Raw genomic sequence first — 19,879 nt, 5'->3', positions numbered from 1 at the left:
ACATTTATTTACAAATTACTTATATACATACATTAATATACACACTACATTTAAACTGTTATACTTAAGTTCAGAAAACCTACGAATAAAACATAACATATTTAAATATCCATAAACAAAAGGAGATCAAAAAATGTGACTTTGATTTTAAATTTCTTATCTATATACTGTAGCGTATATAGTATATTTAGTGTTAAGTTAATGGAAGTACTTGAGTTTCATCTGGTGCATTTTGAAAGGAATCTGCTTACATTTCCAAATAAAACATTAAATTAAATTGAACATGAAAGTATATTTGCTGTATTTCTGTACGGTAAAATATTCTTCCTCTTTTTGTATGGGAATAAAAATGCAACGCATTTTTAGGTAATTGTGTTGTAACTGACAAAATCCATTTATTTTCAGAGTTGACACAAACATTGTGCCTTGGTTGCATTCATGCATTTTGGATTTGAGATGAACCGTTATGAGAGCAGCATTTCTGTTGTAACGAGAACCATGTGAAGAGTTTTGAATACAGTTAACTCAATATTAAGAAATGCTTTTGAACATTTGTTTTTAGGATGTAACCTCTCGTCTGAGAACTCCACTGTAACAATGAACTATACTTTTAAGTGAGTCACCTGGAACAGACATTTAATGACAGAGTTCTTGTCTACTGGAGAGGGAAAGAACACAGGGATGAATAGTGACATGTGTTTACCCATAAAAAGCAAACTTTATTTAACCGTTTTATGCTCCAAGAATATTTAAACATGCATTCTTCCAACATGAATGTAGAGCAAAGTAAGTAAACTATTCTCTTTATTTTGATCTTTCAGACCTTCTCTTTCATGCAGCCACATTCGCTTAGTCCAGGGGTCGGCAACCTTTACGATCCAAAGAGCCATTTTGCCCTATTTTCCACCAAATAAAATTTGTCTGGAGCCGCAAAAGCTATTTGATATCACAGCTTATAAAGTTTTATATATAGTTATATTATTTATACAAAAACTATAGTTTGTTGTATTTATGAAAATATAGAACAAGAATAAAGAAACTTCTTGACATGTTATTGCTATTTTAACTGTTATAACAATATCAAACCCTTATGAAGATGAGAAAAAAAACCTGCTCAGTTTGCTGCAGCAGTTGAGCCGCAGGTTGCCGACCCCTGGCTTAGCCAAAATGTAATCAGACAGGGAATTAATGAAAACAAACATAAGGAAGAAGAACAGAAACCTGGACATTTAAGCCTGATTGGGTAGATGGATAGAAGGTTGAAAACATACACAGACACACACTGCACTGCGGCAGAAAGATAATATTATACAATATAAATATGTAAACTGTAACCATTCATGTAAAAATTAACTCTGGCGGCCTTTTTGTGATAAAAATGTGTATCCAAAATTACTCCTCCATTAGCGCCCAGGCTTCTTCAGCTTTCATGTAGTACTGGTTAGCCAGTCGGCCTTTCATGGCCTCCATGGCAGCTTCTGCTGCTTCTGTAAACATATCACCTGCAGAGAAGGATGGTGGGAGCCGTTAGGATGCAGGCACAGACAATTATATCCATCAATTAATGACGCCATGGTATTTTTTTATAGGTTTACACGGGGTACATTTCAGTGGACTATTCCTTAAAATGACGCAGGTATATTGAAGTGTATTTTGACACATCGAGGTTTGTTAAGCCAGCATGGAGTCCAACCTGCTCTCTGTGGGTCTGCAGTGAGCTTGTTGCCTCCCACTTGGTACATCTCAGCCACTCTGGCCAGCAGCAGGTAGCGAGGCTCGTCCTGCGTCCCGTCAAACTCTCCGCCCTCGTCGTAGTCTGTCATGTTCAGCACACTTTCATACCAGTGAATCGCTTCCTCCCAGTCCTGCTTTCTGGATAATCAAAGAAAGAAGAAAAACAATAATGCACAAAACCTTCAGCATTACAAATAGTGCCATCTTCCTTTACTTTAATAAAGGAAAGATCTAGAAATCCCTCTAGGGGGCAGTGTTATCATATCTTATCTTTACCCACAAGTCCATTCATAATACAAGTCCAGCTTTCCAGAGTTTAAAACTCAACCACTGACCTGTCAGCTGACAGATTGATCCCAGTATCAAAGGCTCGGGCCACTGTGATCATAGAAGATCTGTCGCCGGCCTCCGCTGCCAGCAGCAGATAGTTAATTCCTTTCATCTTGTTTCCAGCGTTATCCTGCCAACAACACAGACATATTAAATCACAAGGGTTCACACTGTACAAAACCCGAAAAGGCTAAATGAACTTTAGCGTGGTACCTCCAACTCCATCTCCGGCAGTATGTGGTGAGGCAGCTGCAGACAGCACTGTCCCAGCGCCACGATGGCTTCCAGTTCTCCGCACAGCGCTGCTCTCTCCAGGTGCAACATGGCCGAGTCCTGATCCCACTGCTCGTCCTTCTCACAGAAGCGACCCCCTTCGTGGTACCGCACCATCGCCAGGTGGACCTGGTTCGGGAGGAAGGTGATCCAGAATACATTCAACAAATGAAACTCACCTTGAAAGCCAGATTTCAGCCAACCAATCTGATCTTTTACCTTGCCGAGGATCGACTGGCCAGTCTTCTTCTGCATCAGAGCGTTGAGTCGCTCCACCTCGGTGGCCACGCAGGAGGACCGGTGGACGTGAGCGCGAGACGAATGGTAGAAGCTCCACTTCTCCTCCGTCAGCTGAGCAGGAAAAGACAAGTCAAGATATACAAGAAGGAGGAGGAACGGTGATGCTCTTAACCACAATCATCGGAAAACAAATCATATGATGAATGTATGTAAAAACTCTCAGGGGTGTACCCATCCAGACAAGTTTGCTTTTGGAACTTTAGCTGATGAATGAGCTGGAGTAGTACATCCATGTTGGCGTCAGTGAATGCAAAGATCAGGTAAAGCATGGGAAAACGCGCGCGCGCGCGCACACACACACACACACACACACACACACACACACACACAGTCATTAGCAAGAGGGTGGAGTTGGTGAAACAGAGGTAGATGGTGTTTCGGTTCCTGTTTTCAGTGACTCTGAAAATAAAGGCGGAAACAGTGGCAGCCTGGGTAATCAAATCAAATGTAACTCGAGAGAGCCATGCTTGATGAATAGTAATAAAACAACAACAGGGAAACGCTCGGCGGTCACAAGCCTCCATGCAAATAATCACCCATTCGTTGTCGGCATTGTAAGAATCTAAGTTTGGAGTGAATCTCGGAGAAGCTACCATCTTCCTCTAATGAGTGAACACAAAGAGCAGGAGCAGCTAAATCAGAGGGAAGGTGAGGAACTGATTCTGCTGTTAAATTACGTCATGAGGAAAAAAAAAAAAAAAAAACAGACAAAGTGAAGAAAAACAAGGATGAGGGAAATCAGAGGAGGATTATTTGATCACGGTGATGATGATGATGATGATGATGATTAGCACATTTACACACTGGTGTCTCTACATTTGTTTACCTGTCTGAAACTGTCCTCATCCGACTCCGAATAATTTCTTTGGCTGCGATGACGGGCCTGGAGGACAATACAACATGCATTTATAAAACCTACAGTTAGACTTTATGTGGAGAAGAGGAAACGTTTACAGACTAACAGCTGCTGAGAGGACTGAAGGACAAAGGAGAGTGAACAAGAGAAGTCTAATATGTCAGGGCTTAAAAATGATGTTTGTTTAAGATAATAAACAAACCATGAATTATTCAAACAAGCTGTGACGTATCTAAAATGTCGACTTGGTAAATGCCAGACATACACAAATACATTTCTTAGCCTTGTTTATCTACAGACTTACTGACTCTTTTTCACGTACTGATAAAAAAAATCCTCAATAGTCAAAATGAAAACAAACACAAGTCAGACGTAAGCATTTACCCCGTCTACGTGGTCATTCGGGTCTCCTTCACTCCTCCTCTCGCTGGGGTAGCCGCTGTCCCCGCCGCTATCAGAGTCCTACGGACAGAAAGACATTTTAGAGATCAGTGTAGGGACTCGTGTGAGCCGTGATGTTTCGTCCAGCTGAGAAGCATCTCAGAAATCACATCTTTTAGATCATTCGTGTTTTTATATCATCACGTCTAGATTATTGCAATTCATCGTATTAAGGGATCAAAACCAAAACACAATCGGATGCCTTCAGACATTTCAAATCTCAAATGCAAGAAGACAAAACGTTTACACCACTTCTTAAATCCTGCGTTTGATTTTTCCAGTTACAGTATCCGTTTCATTTGTTCTATTCATCCTTCTTTTGTCCTGTTCTTTAATGAGGCAATTTTATGTTTGTACCTTTAATGGCCGGATTTAAGTTAATTGTAAATCCATGCAAAGCACCTTGTAATGTTTGAAAGGTGCATGTAAATTAAGTTCTTTCAAGAAACAGTGTGTACTATTTGGGAATTTACTGGCTGAAATGGAATACAATATTCATAACTATGTTTTCGCCATGTTGCACAGCCATTGTTCTACCGTATCCCAGAACGTACAAACCAAACACCGGCTCTAGAGAACCTTTCACATTTTTAAGTTACTTGAAGCCAACCGCAGTTATCCCACGCACTTGGAAAGTGGAGGGGTGTTCAGTTAGTAGAGGTATTATACGTAGCATGCAGCGCCGCCTAGAGGTGGAAATGTCGATACTGTATTTAAGTGACGGATGAAGTTTACTCCAACACATATTTTTAGCTTCTTTTACCTGGATTTTACATAATCTTTTATGAAAACAGATACGAATGTAATGTAAAAGGACAAAAATAGAGACTTTACATCGGCAAACATGGAGCTCTTGGGACTCAACATGGACCTGAGGTATACCGACTTATCTACAGTTTGGTTATGAGTTATTGCTCACCTTGTTCTCACCGATGTTGTTATTATTGGCTCTTTCATGTTCGCTCATTCCGATAAATGAAAAGCCTGTAAAATGTAGGAACATTACAAAACTATTTAAATGGTGGAAATGTACGGTTTTACATGTGCAGTATGTAATAACATTGTTCATGGACACCGTACCGAGAGGGGACCTTCCCATGAATCCATGTGCAGCTAGCGGGGAGCAGGGCAGCGTGAGAGGGGAGCAGGGGATCGATTCTACGTCGCTCTCGTCCACAGAAGACGTCTCCGACAGGCGGGACAGCAGCGGGTGCGACCGGCTGCCTGACATGGTGCGAACACGAGGAGAACCGCAGGGCTCCTCGCAGCCCCTCAGCACCGTCTGGGCTGATTTCTGAGATAAAAAAACAAAACAAGATCAATCTTGATGGAACAGCAACAGAACAAGCAGAATACACTGAAGATAAGCATCCGTCCTATGCTAATCCTGCAAATTGAGTTGGAGAGCGAGTATTGGAAATTACTGTTTGAGTGTTTAAAACATAATGCAGCACCCTTTTCATCCTTTTATCTTTCTTTTTAGTGCTTCAGGCTGCATATTCAGTTGAGATCTCTCCATCTTACAGGAAATAAGGTCCCAAAGCCGGTCAGACTCGTGACTAATTATGGCAACTGGGAATTTTGTTTTGTTGTTTTGTTTGTTTGTTTGTCTGTCTGTCTTTCTGTCAGCATGATTACAGGAAAACTACTGGCCCGATTTTCATGAAACCTGGTAGAAATGTGTAGCACGGGCCAAGGACGAACCCATTGAATTTTGGAGTAGCTCGGCAGTGCCCAGGAGGCAAACTGCCACCTCTCCAGCTACCAGCCCACACTCCATACTTGACCCTCCAGTTTCCAAGTCACGTCTCCACGGACTGAGCTACTGCCGCCTCTTATTGTTCACTTATGGGAAAACAGCCTTGGCAGAGGTCTGCGATCTACAAGTTTGTAAACTTAGTGACATTTGTTCCACATTTTTATTTATTATTATCATTATCTTATGAACTATTTTTACTCTGACCTACTTCTGATTTCTGGCCCTGGCTGACATTTTATTTATTATTATAAAAATGTTAAAATTACAAGCAGTTTGTTGGTGCAGTCCAGCTGGGACTTCTCTGCAGGGGAAAGGTCAAAAGGCGTCAGGCCCATGCTCTTGCAGATCTTGTTACAGAGGTGGGAGTGGAAGAACAGCGCCATGCCCCGCACACCTGGAAAAACAGGCACGATTTTTTAACAATAAATACTATAATTTAGAACTTCACACGTGTATCTAGCAGCAGTTTGTCAACATCAAAGGAACTGTACCCAGATTTCCATCTCCGAAGTCCGTCCCCTTCTCTGTGTGGATCTGAGGGTCAGTGTAGAGATCTCCAACTCCTTGGATGTCCACCACGATCAGCTGGTGGCCCGCTCGCTCAAAACTGAAGTGAGTAAAGGCCTGATGGATGCAAAAAGAAATGAAGGTTATTCATTTAGTATTAGCTCGAACATGTATAAACACTAAAAGGTGACGCAGCTGTACCTGTGGGGTGAGTCGGATGTTGTCGTCCCTCACGAAGCCAGAGTTGGAGTTGTATTTGATGTACTTGCCCTCGATGTAATGTTCCAGGTGGAAGAGAGGTTTGCCTGGTCTGTCCGTCATCTCTATCACACACATCTGGATGATGTCCACCTGAGGATTAGAGAGAGGTAAACAACACTCACATTACAGCATTACAGATGGTTACGTCATGCAAATGTCACAATGGATTATTTGTCACATGCACAAACAATGTGTGCCGTGAGATGCATTGTAACCCGCTCCTAAGGCTGTGCAGAAAAGTGTGTTTTTACAGCTAATGACATTCTCTGGGAAATAATTCAATATCATTGTTTACTGTTCTTCTATTATGATGAGCTGAAATGATGATGAATACATTCACCAGAGAGAAATTATCAATTTAAATACATTATAATAATAATTAAAAAATATAGCACATTCTCAGGTTACAGCTGCTCAGTTGGCAGGTCCTGCTGCTTCCCTTTGTTGTATATATTACAATAAACTGAATACCTCTTGACTTTTGTTCAGACAAAACACTTTTTTTCAAAATTGTTGGACAATTAATAGACTAAATGATCAAATGCTTAAATGAAAAAAAATTGCAAATCAATTGATAATGAAAAGAAAGATTAGTTTTAGCCCTAAATCTAAGATTCAAATACTTTATATTATGAAAACAACGATGGTAAGAGGATTGTGCTCGCCCCTGATTGTCCCGTCCCATGAACTAGGCAGCACATCAGACTGTAAATGTTCTCTCTGTACCTGTTTGGGAGGTCGGTGGCGGTTGTACTCCTCTCCCCAGAGCTTGGCCTCCATTTGCAGCGTGACGTCCTCAAAGTAAACACTTCTGTCCACCGTCTCCATGTAACTCTTGGACACATAATTAAATGCTGACTTCCAGTTGCTGCTGTGTGAGAAATTTGACAACTTCTTCCTGGAGGGAAAATAAATAAGATATTGCATTAGTGATCAGCATTTCAGTTAAATTTAAATGCATTTACAGTTCACTCACAGATAGAAACCTTTATAAATATACATAACGAAAGCCACATTTTATCATAGCATCAACTGGAACAGATGTCAGATGTACACAAAACTGCTCCAAAACCAGGCGGCAACCTCTGGATGATATCAATCAGAAGCTCCGCCTTCTTTTGTCACTTCTGGTTGCAAAAAACCAAGATGGCGACAGCCAAAATGCCAAACTAAAGACTTCAAAACCGTAGTCCACACACCAATGGATGACGTCATGGTGACTACGTCCAGTTCTTATTTACATATACATGTCGATGCTCTAAAGTTTAACCCAAACACTGTATGTACAAATCCCACAGGGACCACATACCATCATTCCTGATTTTCTTGTTTTATCTTATAAGAGCTGGATGATTTATGTTCATGCTCAAGGTTTTGTCACAGTGGAATATTTCTGTGGGATACTGCAAACAGCAAACAGCTAAAGTGGGAGGTTGATGGATGCCTCGCTTTCACATTTCCCACATAACTCAGGTTCATGCACGAACAATAAGACCATTATCCCTTCTCTCTTTCATTCTGCAGGGTCATGCAGAAGCCAAAACACAACACAGAGGCGCAGTGACAACGCTGTACGCTTCTATTGTCTTTCATCCAAAACAATAAACAACTAAAGCCCCGGTGCCATCACGGAGGACTGTATTGAGCTGCTTCACTGTGATATTTTCCGTACCATCTTTGGCTCTGAAATTACTAAATTAGTCAGCAGCTATCCTCCCGAGTCGGAGCAAGAAATGTAAGGAATGTGGACCTGCAGAAAGAACTCTTCTGCTCTATTCACACTGAGACCACGAAGGCCTCCGTTACCAGAACTCGAGGGCATTAACCGCTGGATGAGAAAAATACTTCAACTTACGTTCTGAAGCACTCCCTCATCGCCCCTTTCCCAAACGGCTGTGAGAAATAAATAAGAGAAGAGATAAGAATTAGTTTTTGTTTTTAATGGCGACAATACAGTCCTTCTAAAGAGCAGTAATACCTGGGCAGCCATCTTGATGTGGATCTGGTCTTGAGCCCACTCTCCTGTGATGGCATTGTACCTGCAAAGAGGGACAGTGAATTTACATTACAGTCATTTTTTATTTTTTTAAATGATGGACGCTCTTTAAATTCACATAAAATAAAATCCAATAACTAAATCTAATAACACACTTAAAGCCAAAGTACAGCCTCACAGAGCTGCTAGCATGACTGTACTTCAAGTTGTGTTTTATTCTGAAAGGACAGCTTCTTTTCAGCTTCTTAAATGTGAGGTTTTGATGCGTGTCTGTGTTTAATATCATTATGATCTTTGTGTTTTGGACTGTTGGCTGCACAAAATAAAGTGATCTGACAGGTTTTTTTTGTTTTCCACCTGTTACGTTACAATTCACTCACACTGGATGCCGGCCTACAACATTGAGCAGAACTTGTTTGTCTCTTTTGATTCGACTTCGGTTCCTAAAACTCTCGTTTACTCTTTGCCCTCTGTGAGGGAGTTCCTATGTCAACAGCTCGTTATGAATTCTTATCACGGAGGCCCATAAAGCATCTGGCTTCCCCTCTGCGGAAAACCAACAAAGAGAGAAGAATGAAACAGAGGAGTTGTGTGTGCTTTCGTTTTTCTTCCCAAAAGATACGGCACTTTGTCTCTGCAGCCATTTCTTTTTGGATTTAGGGTTAAATTCATGTAATCAGGGAGGAACTCATGCAGTCGATATGGCGATACAAATATGTGACTAAACACTGTGTGTTTTGGCTTGGCGGGGTGTGTGTCCTGAGTTAATAAATACTGCATGAAGTGTAGGTGCAGCTGCAAGTCTTCCCAGCTCAAACCTGAGTGCCTTCAAACTCAGTATTAAGCTCTGCTCCTCCATTGAAACAAGAACAGCGCTCTATTCTGCCAACAAAGCGTTTCAGCCTGAGGAACGCAGCGTACCACAGTGACATTCATTCCATCTAGCTGGGAGGGGGGGGGGGGGGGGGGGGTACAAACAGGGAGTGAGGAGTTGGGTTACATGTGGGTAAAATTAGCACATGAAAAGAGGAAGCGGAGGCGAATCCCAGCTCCTGACAATCCCTCCTCTCTACAGTCAAGTCCCAATCCTGTCACTAGCAAAGGAATTATTTTTCTTCTTGCTATTCTGCATATTTTAATTGTGTAACGACTCTTGACATAAAGCAGACCACGTCTGAGAGCTCTGCAGGTGTGTGTGTGTGTGTGTTCATGTAGCCGCCATGTTGGCTGTAATACCTGGGTAAACACCCGAGTAATCCCGGCTGCAGTGCGAGATCTTAAAAAAAAGAACTGGGCGGTCCGAAGGGCGTCAATGTGCCCGGTGAAGGGGCAGTAATGTTTGTCAACAGTTCAAACTGACCCATATATGAGCCAAACGGGAATAGCAAGGTCGACTAACGTTTACCAGCCCCGCATCATCTCACCGGCTTTGTTTTTGGTCGAAGCAGGCATCTGTTTTTACTGCTACAAAAACTCAAAAAGCCTCCTGTGTTGATTGACAGCCACACACAGTTATTCGTACCTGTAACGAAAGCAGGCTTCAGTCTTGATTTCCTCCAGGTGGAACTGGGCCCAGGGGTCGGGCATAGCTTTGGCCTTTTCGATCGCATGTTTCCAATGATCCTGTCGCAATAAGCAAACACAACTTATCAGCTGACAGCGTTTGTCTTCATGCAAAGACAATGGACAAACCTGTTTCCCAAACAGGTTCGCAAGAGGAGACATTGAATTTGAACAACAAAAGCAACTGAAAGCGTATTTTTGTGCTCTCTCTGCACAACACTTTCTCTCCTCTATTGTGCGAACTAATTAAGCAAATTAAATGTCACAGTTTCTGCATTGAGCAGCTTTCCCTCATTCTTCAAAGTATTTGCATTTAATCAGCTTAGAGCTAGGGAAGCCTGCAATGAACATCATTTATCAACAAGTACATTTATATCCATCTATTTATTTGTTATATTTCGTTTTACAAAGATAGGAACGCAATGTTTAGGTCAAGCTTGTTGCTGCCTTACACATAAAATAATGATCTCAGTCACTTCCACACAGTGAGGCGTACAGCTTCTTAATTAAACACTGGTATCGGATCGGTATCGGGACTGAAAATGTCGGATTGGTGCATCCCTAGTTTGTAGCAGCGTGCAAATCAGGAGGAAAGGAAGGAAAAAACACAAATATCTTCAGTACAAACAGGAAAGAAAGCACACAGCAAATGTAGCTAATTAATGAATTAATACACAGGGTTTAAATATTTGGCAGGCTTCAGAATAAATGTATTAATGAGTTATCAACCAAGGTCTCCTATTCCATAACATCAACTGAAATAATTTACTGCTCCCTCAATATGAATATGATGTTTCACGCCCATCTGCAGTCGTGCCGATTTCAAAAAATAACTTTCTTGGAAGGACCCATGAATCGAGTGTCAGGGGTAATCCAAACCTGCCCCAGTAACCCCAAACCCTGAACCCCGCAGTGCTGCACAGCGGCACGTCTCCCTCGTATACCACCGGTCACTGTGCAGCAGGCGTTCAGGACAGGTCTATATTCAGAGCGAGGGTGTTACATGAAGAGAAACATAAAGGTTGGGTTTTTTAACAGAAAGAGTCTCACGTCTGTTTGAGACAAGAAGCAGACGACACATCGTACGTCAAACCTCGTTCACCTGCTGCGAGTGTGCAACTCCTGCATGCTGTCAGAAACAACGCAGTCTGGTTACAAGAGTTTAGGGTCAAATAGCGCAGCCTGGTATGGTGCTGAAGTGCACAGCCGTGCTCAAAATACATTTTTAGCTATAATTGCTTTCTGGGATTTTAGCCCTTTTCTAATTTTAGATTAATGCAGTGGCAATGAAAAAAAAAAAAAAGACACTTTTGCTCCTGAACGAAACAGTATAGTTTTGTGAAATAACAGTATAACATTCATGGACTTTGTTTATGTAGATTGATGAAATAAAACACAAAGATACGGTGAGAAGAAAGGGAGGATGATTAGAATACACATCAGTCATGAAGAGAGGAAGTGAGAGTAGGTGGAAAGTATGTTGCTTCAAAAGATTTTTTAAAGTGAAGGAAAAGGAAAGTCAAAATGCAGAGTGCATGTTGGGACAAAGAGAGGCACAGATGGTCACTGGTGAAGAGCGAGAGAAGGAAGACATAACTCATCTGTAACGTACCCGTGCTCTCTGAGACAAAACCTTATACAGTTGAGGTTCTGCCACCGCTTCCGTTTCATTCTATGCAGAAAGGTAAAGAAAATGGACGGCTTTTCATCAAAAAAACAGGGAAGAAATATCTGACATTTACATGGCAAAAGTTTAAAATAACATAAATTGCTTGGTTGCTTTAAACAACAGCACTACACATCCTGGCAGTTGGCTGGAGCACAGTGGCTCAGATAAGACTGAAGCGAGTCCTTGAACAGCTCACTTACTGCTGAGCAGTGAGAGACGTGTTTATACGCAACATAATCACACAAGTTTAAAACCGCTGTCTGGAACTTCCTGTTCTTTGGCGAGAGTGCAGTTAAGAGGTGTGGGACCAGCTTTCCACTTCAATAAATAGATACACACATGCTGGTACATGTATGTGTGTGTGTGTGTGTGTGTGTGTGTGTGTGTGTGTGTGTGTGTGCGTGTGTGTGTGCAGGCATGAACAGATCATCTCTCCTTATAAGGCAAATAGCTCTTCTCACAGACAACTGCAGAACTAAACAATCCCACAGCATTTTATTTTTTCACTTTGCTGTGCATTTGGCGAGGCGACCGCTCACCTTGAACTTAAAGTTGCTCTTAGGAAGAGAGTTTGAGAGCTGCCGGGCGTAGACCGCCTTCTTCAGGTAGTGACAGATTTCTTTGGCGGAGTCGGCCAGGATGGGGCAGATGAAGTGATTGTCGTCGTCGTCGTCGTCACTGGCGTTGGATTCGCTGAGGGAAGAGGCCCGCTGGTTGGGGGCACTTCCATGGACAGGGGGTCTCTTGGTGCTCCCCACCTCCTCCATGCTGAACATCAGCTCGTCCTCCATGATGTCTGCTGTTATGTTGACAAGACAGGAGAGTGAATGGACTGAGAGAGCAGTGAAGAGCACTGAGTGGAAAGTAGAGCCACATAAAGAGAGTATGGAGTTAATCTGTGGCAGGCAGCCATGTAAGTACGTGTTAACAACAACAACCCTGCATAATGGCTGCACAGCTGTTACTTTGGATGCCCCTGCACCATGACACCTCCATCATATGCATACAACGTGGAATCAAAATACATACTCATATAACGTGGATTTAAGCCATAAATAGTGAGCATCAGCATGCAAAAGCAATTAGCATCTACGGCATTAAGCACCAATATGTTCCACTGGAATCGAGGGCAACTGTGTTTGCATGTTTTCAAACAGTTGGCTGGTGGAGAAGAATGCAGATCCGAGCAAAGATAAACAACCTGCACTCCTATAGACCGCGGCCACGTGATGACAGCACATTTGACAGCAGATCCCATAGAAATCATGGAGCAGCTATTAAGTTACAGCATGCTGCAAGACGAATTTCTCCAAATGCATTAACGTTAGTTTGGTCTATTGTGGCCTACTGTTAGTTGCACGTATTACCAAAACCTACCGTATAACCGTGAGGCACAAACCCGCCTTTAATCACTGTATCTTTGACAGAATGTGCGACACAATGTAGCCAGTTCCTCTTCCGTCTCACAGTTTTCAGTTTTCAGTTAAACAGATAAGGAACGCAGCAGCGGCAGCTAAACTCTCCTCCCAGACCAGCCTGGCTCGGTCCTGGTTCTCCAATGTGTCCTGAAGGTCCGGGGAGGTTTCTGGCAGCGGGTTGTAGTTGTTGTTCCCGTCCTCCACGAAGACGTGAGCCTTCAACACGTAGAACTGCTCTCTGTGAAGCCACGCCCCGGCATCCTGCTGCGTTCAGGACTATCGGAAATCTAAAAAACAAACGTGAGCAGATTATAGAGGAGCGTCCATCGAGAATGTAAAATGACTTCCAAGGATATATCTACAATTTATGGGGCAAATACATACACAAATAATAATACGACATTACGTATGCACCATATAAACTGTAACTTCTTGTTATTTAAAAGGCAGAAACGCGCGAATCGTTTGTAACGACTACGGAAGAGCATATGAATGCAGCACCAAGTAAATAAACGTTACGGCCAACATAGTCGGTAACGTTAGCTAGATTAATGTAACATTACACAAATTATAAATTGTTAATATGTCTGTTTTGAACGTGTAGATAGTAGCTAGCCAATAATAGCCACAGTTAGTCCCAAAAGCGATGACATTCCGAAGATATTAAACAGGTTCAATTTCCAACCACATGAATAAAATCTATGGGTCGCACAGCTGTAGTCATGAGGTAGCGTGGCCGAGTGGTCTAAGGCGCTGGATTTAGGCTCCAGTCATTTCGATGGCGTGGGTTCGAATCCCACCGCTGCCATGTTTTTTCGTTGCTTTATATCCGGACGATAGCCAATATCAACAACCAGGAATAGGCGGTGTTATAAGATATAGGAAACAGGCTTTTTCCTGTTTCAAATTCAACCTAATGTCAATACATATCAGTGCCATCTTTTGTTTGTGTGGTTACTGCATTGTAAAGCCACGTCTCTCTCACAACACCAAGAATTAAGGTTAACACAACTGTCAACAAATGCAAATATCTAAAGTCCAGAATGAGAAAAAGAAAAAAACAATGATTCTTTAAAACATTAGTTAATCCTAAAGATAGTAATATGCTCAAATTCAAAAAACATTTCAATTTGACAGAATAGAGAAGGGATGCCCCATTCCTTGATCTTCTAATTACTCTACTGTTTCTCTATGATAAAAGACATAATATTTACCACACAAAATACATTAAAAAAGGAAACAAACTTTGACAAGAGACTGTGGTTCGCAAATTTATTTCTAAACAATGAAATGAATACTAATATAAAGATATCCAAAGTGACTCCAGTTGTACAGTATTTGTGCTGTGTTTGACATCTCTTCCTATATTAACCGGAGTAAATTTACGATGATCAGTCCTGGATATTAGACTACACATTTTATGAAGTACCAGGTTTCACTGCGTCCTGACTTTTTCCTTCAAGAACTGAGAAGCCACAAATTGCATTTTCTGGATGGCCAGCTGAGTATCCTCAGGGGAAATCCCAAGATGCCATACAGCCCGTACTGAATTTCCAAAATAGGGGTACATGAGAACTTGTATTCCTTGTCCCAGTGCTGCCTCCTCTCCCTCACCAACCTGACCCATGCGGGCACAGAACTCAGAGGGGCTTAAACTGGGCTCCTGTAGACGGAAACGCAGGATGTTTGTCTCCACAGCAGCCATGTCTACAGCGAATAGAGGAGGGTCACAATCGAGCAGAGCTGGGAGAGGTGAAGAAAAGAGTAGTTATTAGTAGGGAGTTTATTATTTAATTTTCAGAATTATGAGCTGCTCACCTTCAGCAAAGGTTTTTGCATTACGATGATCCTCCTCCAGTCTTTCAACCATCTCCAGTAAAGACAGTTTTCCAGCTGCTGCCAGTATGCCAGCCTGTCGCATCCCCCCACCCAGGGCTTTACGACACCGCACTGCCTGGGATATGAAGTCTCTGGGTCCAGCCAGGATGGTCCCCACGGGGGCACCCAAACCCTGTTACACACCAAGAAGTTTTTTTTTGTTTGTCTACAAGCTCTTTGTCGGTTCACATCAATTTGTATGTTCTGGTCCATTCTGTGTGTGTGTTTGTGTTTTGCAGTCCCACCTTGGAGAGGCACACACTAACAGTGTGTGTGTGCTGCAGTATGGTGGATGGTGGCACCCTCTGGGCCACAGCAGCATTCATCACCCTGGCTCCATCCATGTGAACTGACAGCCCATATCTATCTGCCAAAGCACGAACCTTGGAGATGTAAACAAACCTGTGAGAGCTGCTGCATTCTTTATTCTGTTGTTGTAAGGCAAGTACATATAAGTAAAACAGATATCCACACACACACACACACACACACACCTCCTGCAGGAAGGTCAGAGGCAGCACACGCCCTCCCTGTACGTTGTGTGTGTTTTCCACACATATGAGGCGTGAGCGGGGGTAGTGGGGGTCGGGGTAATCGTGGCGGATCTTTGATTCCAGCTGCTCCAAGTCGAATGTTCCATCAGGAAGAGTGGTCACTGTGGTGGAGTGGACCCCTGCTAGCTGTGTCAACACACATAAACACAGTGAATGAATCCAATGTAGACGATGAGGAAAGAGATGCAGAGGTGCAGAGGGCCTGACCACAGGTGTCTGCTGCTGTGGGAAACTCACCTGTGCGCTCCCTCCTTGCTCATAGATGTGTAAATGGGAACGATCGTCCACAATCATCTCGTCGCCTCGCTCCCTGCAGTGCACCATCACTGCATAATGAAATGTGTGCACATTAATCACCTTTCTGACCTCAAATTGGTAGATTCAGACTCAGCTCACCTGCGATGAGATTACTCATGGTTCCAGAGGGAACGAAGAGTGCAGCTTCCATCTGAAACATATCTGCTGCAATTTGCTGTAACTCTGCAGAAAATAGTAAAAATAATGCAAGATTTAGGTTGTAAAAATTGAAAGGGATCCATCCATGCATTCAGATTGTGCCACCACATACAGTAGAATAGGCTATTATATATAGGCCTTTATATACAAAAACATATTATTATATCCTGACTCTGAATAATCATCCATCAAGCAGAGTAATTCAGTAATTACTTGTCAACCATTCATACATAAGTTGTTCCAGATTTGGTCATTACTACTAAACGCTTCGGCTCTAACCGTTAACACTCGGGTCTTCCCTCAACACGTCATCTCCGACCTCGGCCTCCGCCATGGCCTGCCTCATCGCCGGCCCGGGCTTGGTCACCGTGTCGCTGCGGAGGTCCACCACACGGCCGTGGGCCGCCCTGCCCGGTCCTGGGTCCCTGGGTTTCCCGGTGTTGTAATAGCCCCGGGCGGAGCTCCGTACCAGCGCGGCAGCAGCTGCACTGAGCGGTTTTCTCGAGGTGACGACACCATGGTTCAAAACTTCAAACAATACTCTGCTGGAAAATGTTTTCAAATACATGATGCTCCTCTTACGAACATGGTCATGAGGTGTTTTGTATGGAACTTTGGACCTTGTAATCGATAATCATTGACTGCAAGGACAGTTAATGGATGACCTATCAGCCCATCGGCATGCACCGAGCAATGTAGACCTCTAGGTATCGCTGTTAGCCTAAGAAAGCTAATTATACTGCATTTGAACTCTGACACACGTTAAACTGCTCTGTTGCAATGAAATCTCCTTTTCTTTTTTGTAACTGTAATTTCAAAACTATCTTCTTTGTTTATATAACTCAGAGAATTATAATTCGCTCATTTATATATTCAGATTTCTTTCACAGATTGCAAACAAAATAACAGAGCGACTACAGTCTAATGCAATCCATTACAACTGACCTGCAGTCTTAATCAAATAGAATGTGCTGTTCATATTGTTTGCAAGAAGAGTTGGTGAGTTATGATGCTGCGGTTTCTGGTAGTATTGTACTGAGCTGAATTACATTCAGAAAGTACAAGAATTAAATTAACTTCTCATGGACACATATCAGCAAAAAAATTAATTTATTAAGGCATTAAGTACATATAAGTAAAACAGATCTACACACACACGCACACACACACACACACACACCTCCTGCAGGAAGGTTAGAGGCAGCACACGCCCTCCCTGTACGTTGTGTGTGTTTTCCACACATATAAGGGCGTGAACGGGGGTATGGCTGTAGCCTTGAGAAAAAAACATTAATAAGAAACGGCCAAAGTAACCAAAACTAAATATCTCCCGGACGCCGATTTAAAGTATCAATATGTGGATGTGGTGATTTATGTCATCTTACTGACACTTGTCAAGAATAACACATCACATGTGAGAGTTGCTGGATGGCACACATGCTGTATAAGGTAAAATAAAGATTAACTATCGTTGCACTCAGACATCTGTCTCCATCTAATTTATGTTGTAAACGTGTTGTATAGGTTCTAGAATTACTCAAGAAGACACAACAGGTTGGACTAGTGACTATAGTCTGACAGGATAAGAGGAAGCGTAAGGCTGTCAGACTAGTCCGATCTAGCTAATTCTGTCAAGATAAATGACAGGATTGGGTAACGTCATCGGGTCATCTTCAAGCACGGCCTTCACCATGGCTTGCCTCATTGCCGGCCCGGGCTGGGCCATCACGTCGCTGCAGGGGTCCACCACCCGCACTCCTTGGTTCCTGGGTTTCCTGATGTTGTGATTGCCCCGCACAGAGCTCCATCCCACCACGGCAGCTGCTGCATCTCCTGCCCTGAGCGGTTTGCTCGAGGCCACGACACCACGGTTCAAGACTTTACACAAAACTCTGCTGGAAAATATTTTCAAAGACATGATGCTCCTCTTACAAGAGAGGCCTCGAGCAAACCGCTCAGGGCAGCAGATGCAGCAGCTGCCATGGTGGGATGGAGCTCTGTGCGGGGCAATCACAACATCAGGAAACACACTTACCAAGGACCGGGCAGAGCGGCCGTCATCCAGGTGGTGGACCTCCGCAGCGACGTGATGGCCCAGCCCGGGCCGGCAATGAGGCAAGCCATGGTGAAGGCCGTGCTTGAAGATGACCTGACGAGAGGAGAGGACACGGTTGACGGTTAGAGCCAAAGCAACTAACATATTTATGAATTACAGGAACCAACATTACTTTTTAAGGCACCTGAAATTAGTGGGGGTGCACTACAGTGCTCGACGTTCTGAGGCTACCTCGCCAACCTTACCCAATCCTGTCATTTGTCTTGACAGGATGAGCTAGATCGTACTAGTCTGACAGCCTTACGATTCCTCTTATCCTGTCAGACTAGTCCAATGACTCAAGCCTTTCACTTGTAAAAAACAACCTGTCGTGTCTTCTTGAGTAATTCTCCAACCTATACAACAAATTTACAACATTAATTAGATGGAGACAGCTGTCTGAGTGTACCGGTAGTTGATCTTTATTTTACCTTATACAGCATGTGTGCCATCCAGCAACTCTCACATGTGATGTGTTATTCTTGACAAGTGTCAGTAAGATGACATAAATCACCACATCCACATATTGATACTTTTAATCGGCATCCTGGCGTGAACGTATTTCGCCAAGGCATATATTTCCACCAAAAACAGGAGATTCAGTTATTTACATGTCTGCAGCAATGGTAAACATTAACAGTATAGAGCTCGGCCGGGAGGGAAGAGAGGCCGCCATATTTAATACAGCCGCCAGAATGCGACAGACGGCAACAAGTGTGACATCCTTCTAATCCTCTGAGCAAGAGGAATGTGACCTGTTTGCATTCTCCATTTATCTGTCTTATAGCATAGAGCCCTTCGGTCGTGTTTAGTAAACTACAGCATGATGTTCATTTGGTACATTAGTCCCATTTAGAGTAAAATAGACGATAAAGTAGGGTACGCTTTAGGGTGTGGCTACCTTGTGATTGACAGATCGCTAACACAGCGTTGTCCGGTCTGGGTGTTGCAAGGGTTTTCGTCTTAGACCTTTAGCCCTTTCACAGTGTATTTTCAGTTCATGAAAGTGAAAGGGTCGAGATCCAAAATTGGGAGCATTTTGATTGCCTCTCAACGGCTGTCAACATGTCGAGCCGGTGGCTCAACGGTGCTAATGGCGCAAACTACGGCAAAGTGCTCACAGAGATAACAGTGTTTACCTGAGAGGTAAACAGAGTATGGGTACGAACATGCACTAAAAGCACGCACAAGCGGTCCGGATATGCCAACAAAGCAAGGAGAGGCTCGGATATCAACACACACAGAGGGAGAGTGACTTCATTCTCTGATCAGGCAGATATTACTCCACTATATCATTACATAGAAAAAAGTTGTTTGCTGCTTTATTTATGTTCAGAATGTTAAGTACAGCTTCTTTGATTGCAAACTTTTTGGTCGCCTTGACATGTCCTGTTCAGCGTCGACTTTACTTAGTTGTACTTAGCTCCACCCTCTCCTGTCACTTCTGGTTGCGATAAGCCAAGATGGCACCGGCCTAAGTGCCAAACTCAAGGCTTCCAAACAATCCACAAACCAATGGGAGATGCCACCGTGACTACTACGTCCACTTCTTATGTACAGTCTATGCTCTCAACCTGGGCTTGTTTTAGTAGTAGAGCAATCTCTTTAGCCTGGCTGGTTTCAAAAGGTTGAGGTTGGTGAGGAGCGGCCTCTAACTTAAAATATCTGAAGGAGCAACTTTTGTTGTCGAGTGTGGGACATTGCTCTAGGACAGCAAGAAGCTGTTCATATGAGGAAAATGACTGTGCAGCAGTTACAATACAAAGTGGGAAGACCGCAGCTACTAAGA

At 43.0% G+C, this 19,879-nt stretch overlaps 2 protein-coding genes and 1 non-coding gene across 5 annotated transcripts; 1 reads left to right on the top strand and 2 right to left on the bottom strand.

Annotated features, from left to right (window-relative positions):
* Nucleotides 1–966: 966 nt before the first annotated feature.
* On the bottom strand, nt 967–13,342 carry eef2k (eukaryotic elongation factor 2 kinase). Of its 3 annotated transcripts, none has more exons than XM_031843962.1 (20): nt 13,067–13,342; nt 12,229–12,488; nt 11,633–11,692; nt 9,980–10,080; nt 8,440–8,500; nt 8,317–8,354; nt 7,188–7,359; nt 6,402–6,551; nt 6,185–6,317; nt 5,960–6,087; nt 5,015–5,228; nt 4,854–4,918; nt 3,878–3,955; nt 3,464–3,520; nt 3,174–3,239; nt 2,557–2,688; nt 2,278–2,466; nt 2,070–2,194; nt 1,694–1,872; nt 967–1,502 (listed from the first exon to the last, which is right to left on the bottom strand). In XM_031843962.1, exons 2-20 carry the CDS (start codon nt 12,478–12,480, stop codon nt 1,393–1,395), a joined length of 2,310 nt encoding a protein of 769 aa, XP_031699822.1. In that variant the 5' UTR covers nt 12,481–12,488; nt 13,067–13,342; the 3' UTR covers nt 967–1,392. The 3 variants fall into 3 exon arrangements, with proteins under 3 accessions (XP_031699822.1, XP_031699823.1, XP_031699824.1); XM_031843963.1 differs by having other exon boundaries at nt 12,229–12,485; XM_031843964.1 differs by lacking the exon at nt 3,174–3,239.
* Nucleotides 13,343–13,833: 491 nt separating this feature from the next.
* Nucleotides 13,834–13,915, top strand: trnal-uag (transfer RNA leucine (anticodon UAG)). The gene has a single exon. It is a non-coding gene; the product is annotated as a tRNA-Leu (tRNA).
* A 450-nt stretch (nt 13,916–14,365) lies between these two features.
* tha1 (threonine aldolase 1) lies at nt 14,366–18,119 on the bottom strand. The gene is made up of 9 exons (XM_031842929.1): nt 18,031–18,119; nt 17,686–17,845; nt 16,275–16,629; nt 15,936–16,019; nt 15,777–15,865; nt 15,480–15,665; nt 15,231–15,368; nt 14,926–15,118; nt 14,366–14,850 (listed from the first exon to the last, which is right to left on the bottom strand). The coding sequence occupies exons 1-9, from the start codon at nt 18,117–18,119 to the stop codon at nt 14,543–14,545; spliced, it is 1,602 nt and encodes a 533-aa protein (XP_031698789.1). The 3' UTR covers nt 14,366–14,542.
* Between the last annotated feature and the right edge of the window lie 1,760 nt (nt 18,120–19,879).

The sequence above is a fragment of the Anarrhichthys ocellatus genome, unplaced genomic scaffold (assembly GCF_004355925.1).
Source record: "Anarrhichthys ocellatus isolate YVR2014 unplaced genomic scaffold, GSC_Weel_1.0 scaffold4, whole genome shotgun sequence".
Classification (NCBI taxonomy): domain Eukaryota; kingdom Metazoa; phylum Chordata; class Actinopteri; order Perciformes; family Anarhichadidae; genus Anarrhichthys; species Anarrhichthys ocellatus.
This window is presented reverse-complemented; position numbering and strand designations above follow the sequence as displayed.

Coding starts and splice junctions, on each gene's coding strand:
- eef2k (XM_031843962.1), bottom strand. CDS start 12,480: ATGGAGGACGAGCTGATGTTCAGCATGGAGGAGGTGGGGAGCACCAAG. Junction 4,919..5,014: donor CATGGGAAGGTCCCCTCTCG/GTACGGTGTCCA, acceptor TACATTTTACAG/GCTTTTCATTTATCGGAATG. Junction 3,521..3,877: donor CGAATGACCACGTAGACGGG/GTAAATGCTTAC, acceptor ATTGTCCTCCAG/GCCCGTCATCGCAGCCAAAG.
- tha1 (XM_031842929.1), bottom strand. CDS start 18,119: ATGGCTTGCCTCATTGCCGGCCCGGGCTGGGCCATCACGTCGCTGCGG. Junction 15,866..15,935: donor CATGAGTAATCTCATCGCAG/GTGAGCTGAGTC, acceptor TTCATTATGCAG/TGATGGTGCACTGCAGGGAG. Junction 15,119..15,230: donor TTAGTGTGTGCCTCTCCAAG/GTGGGACTGCAA, acceptor GGTGTGTAACAG/GGTTTGGGTGCCCCCGTGGG.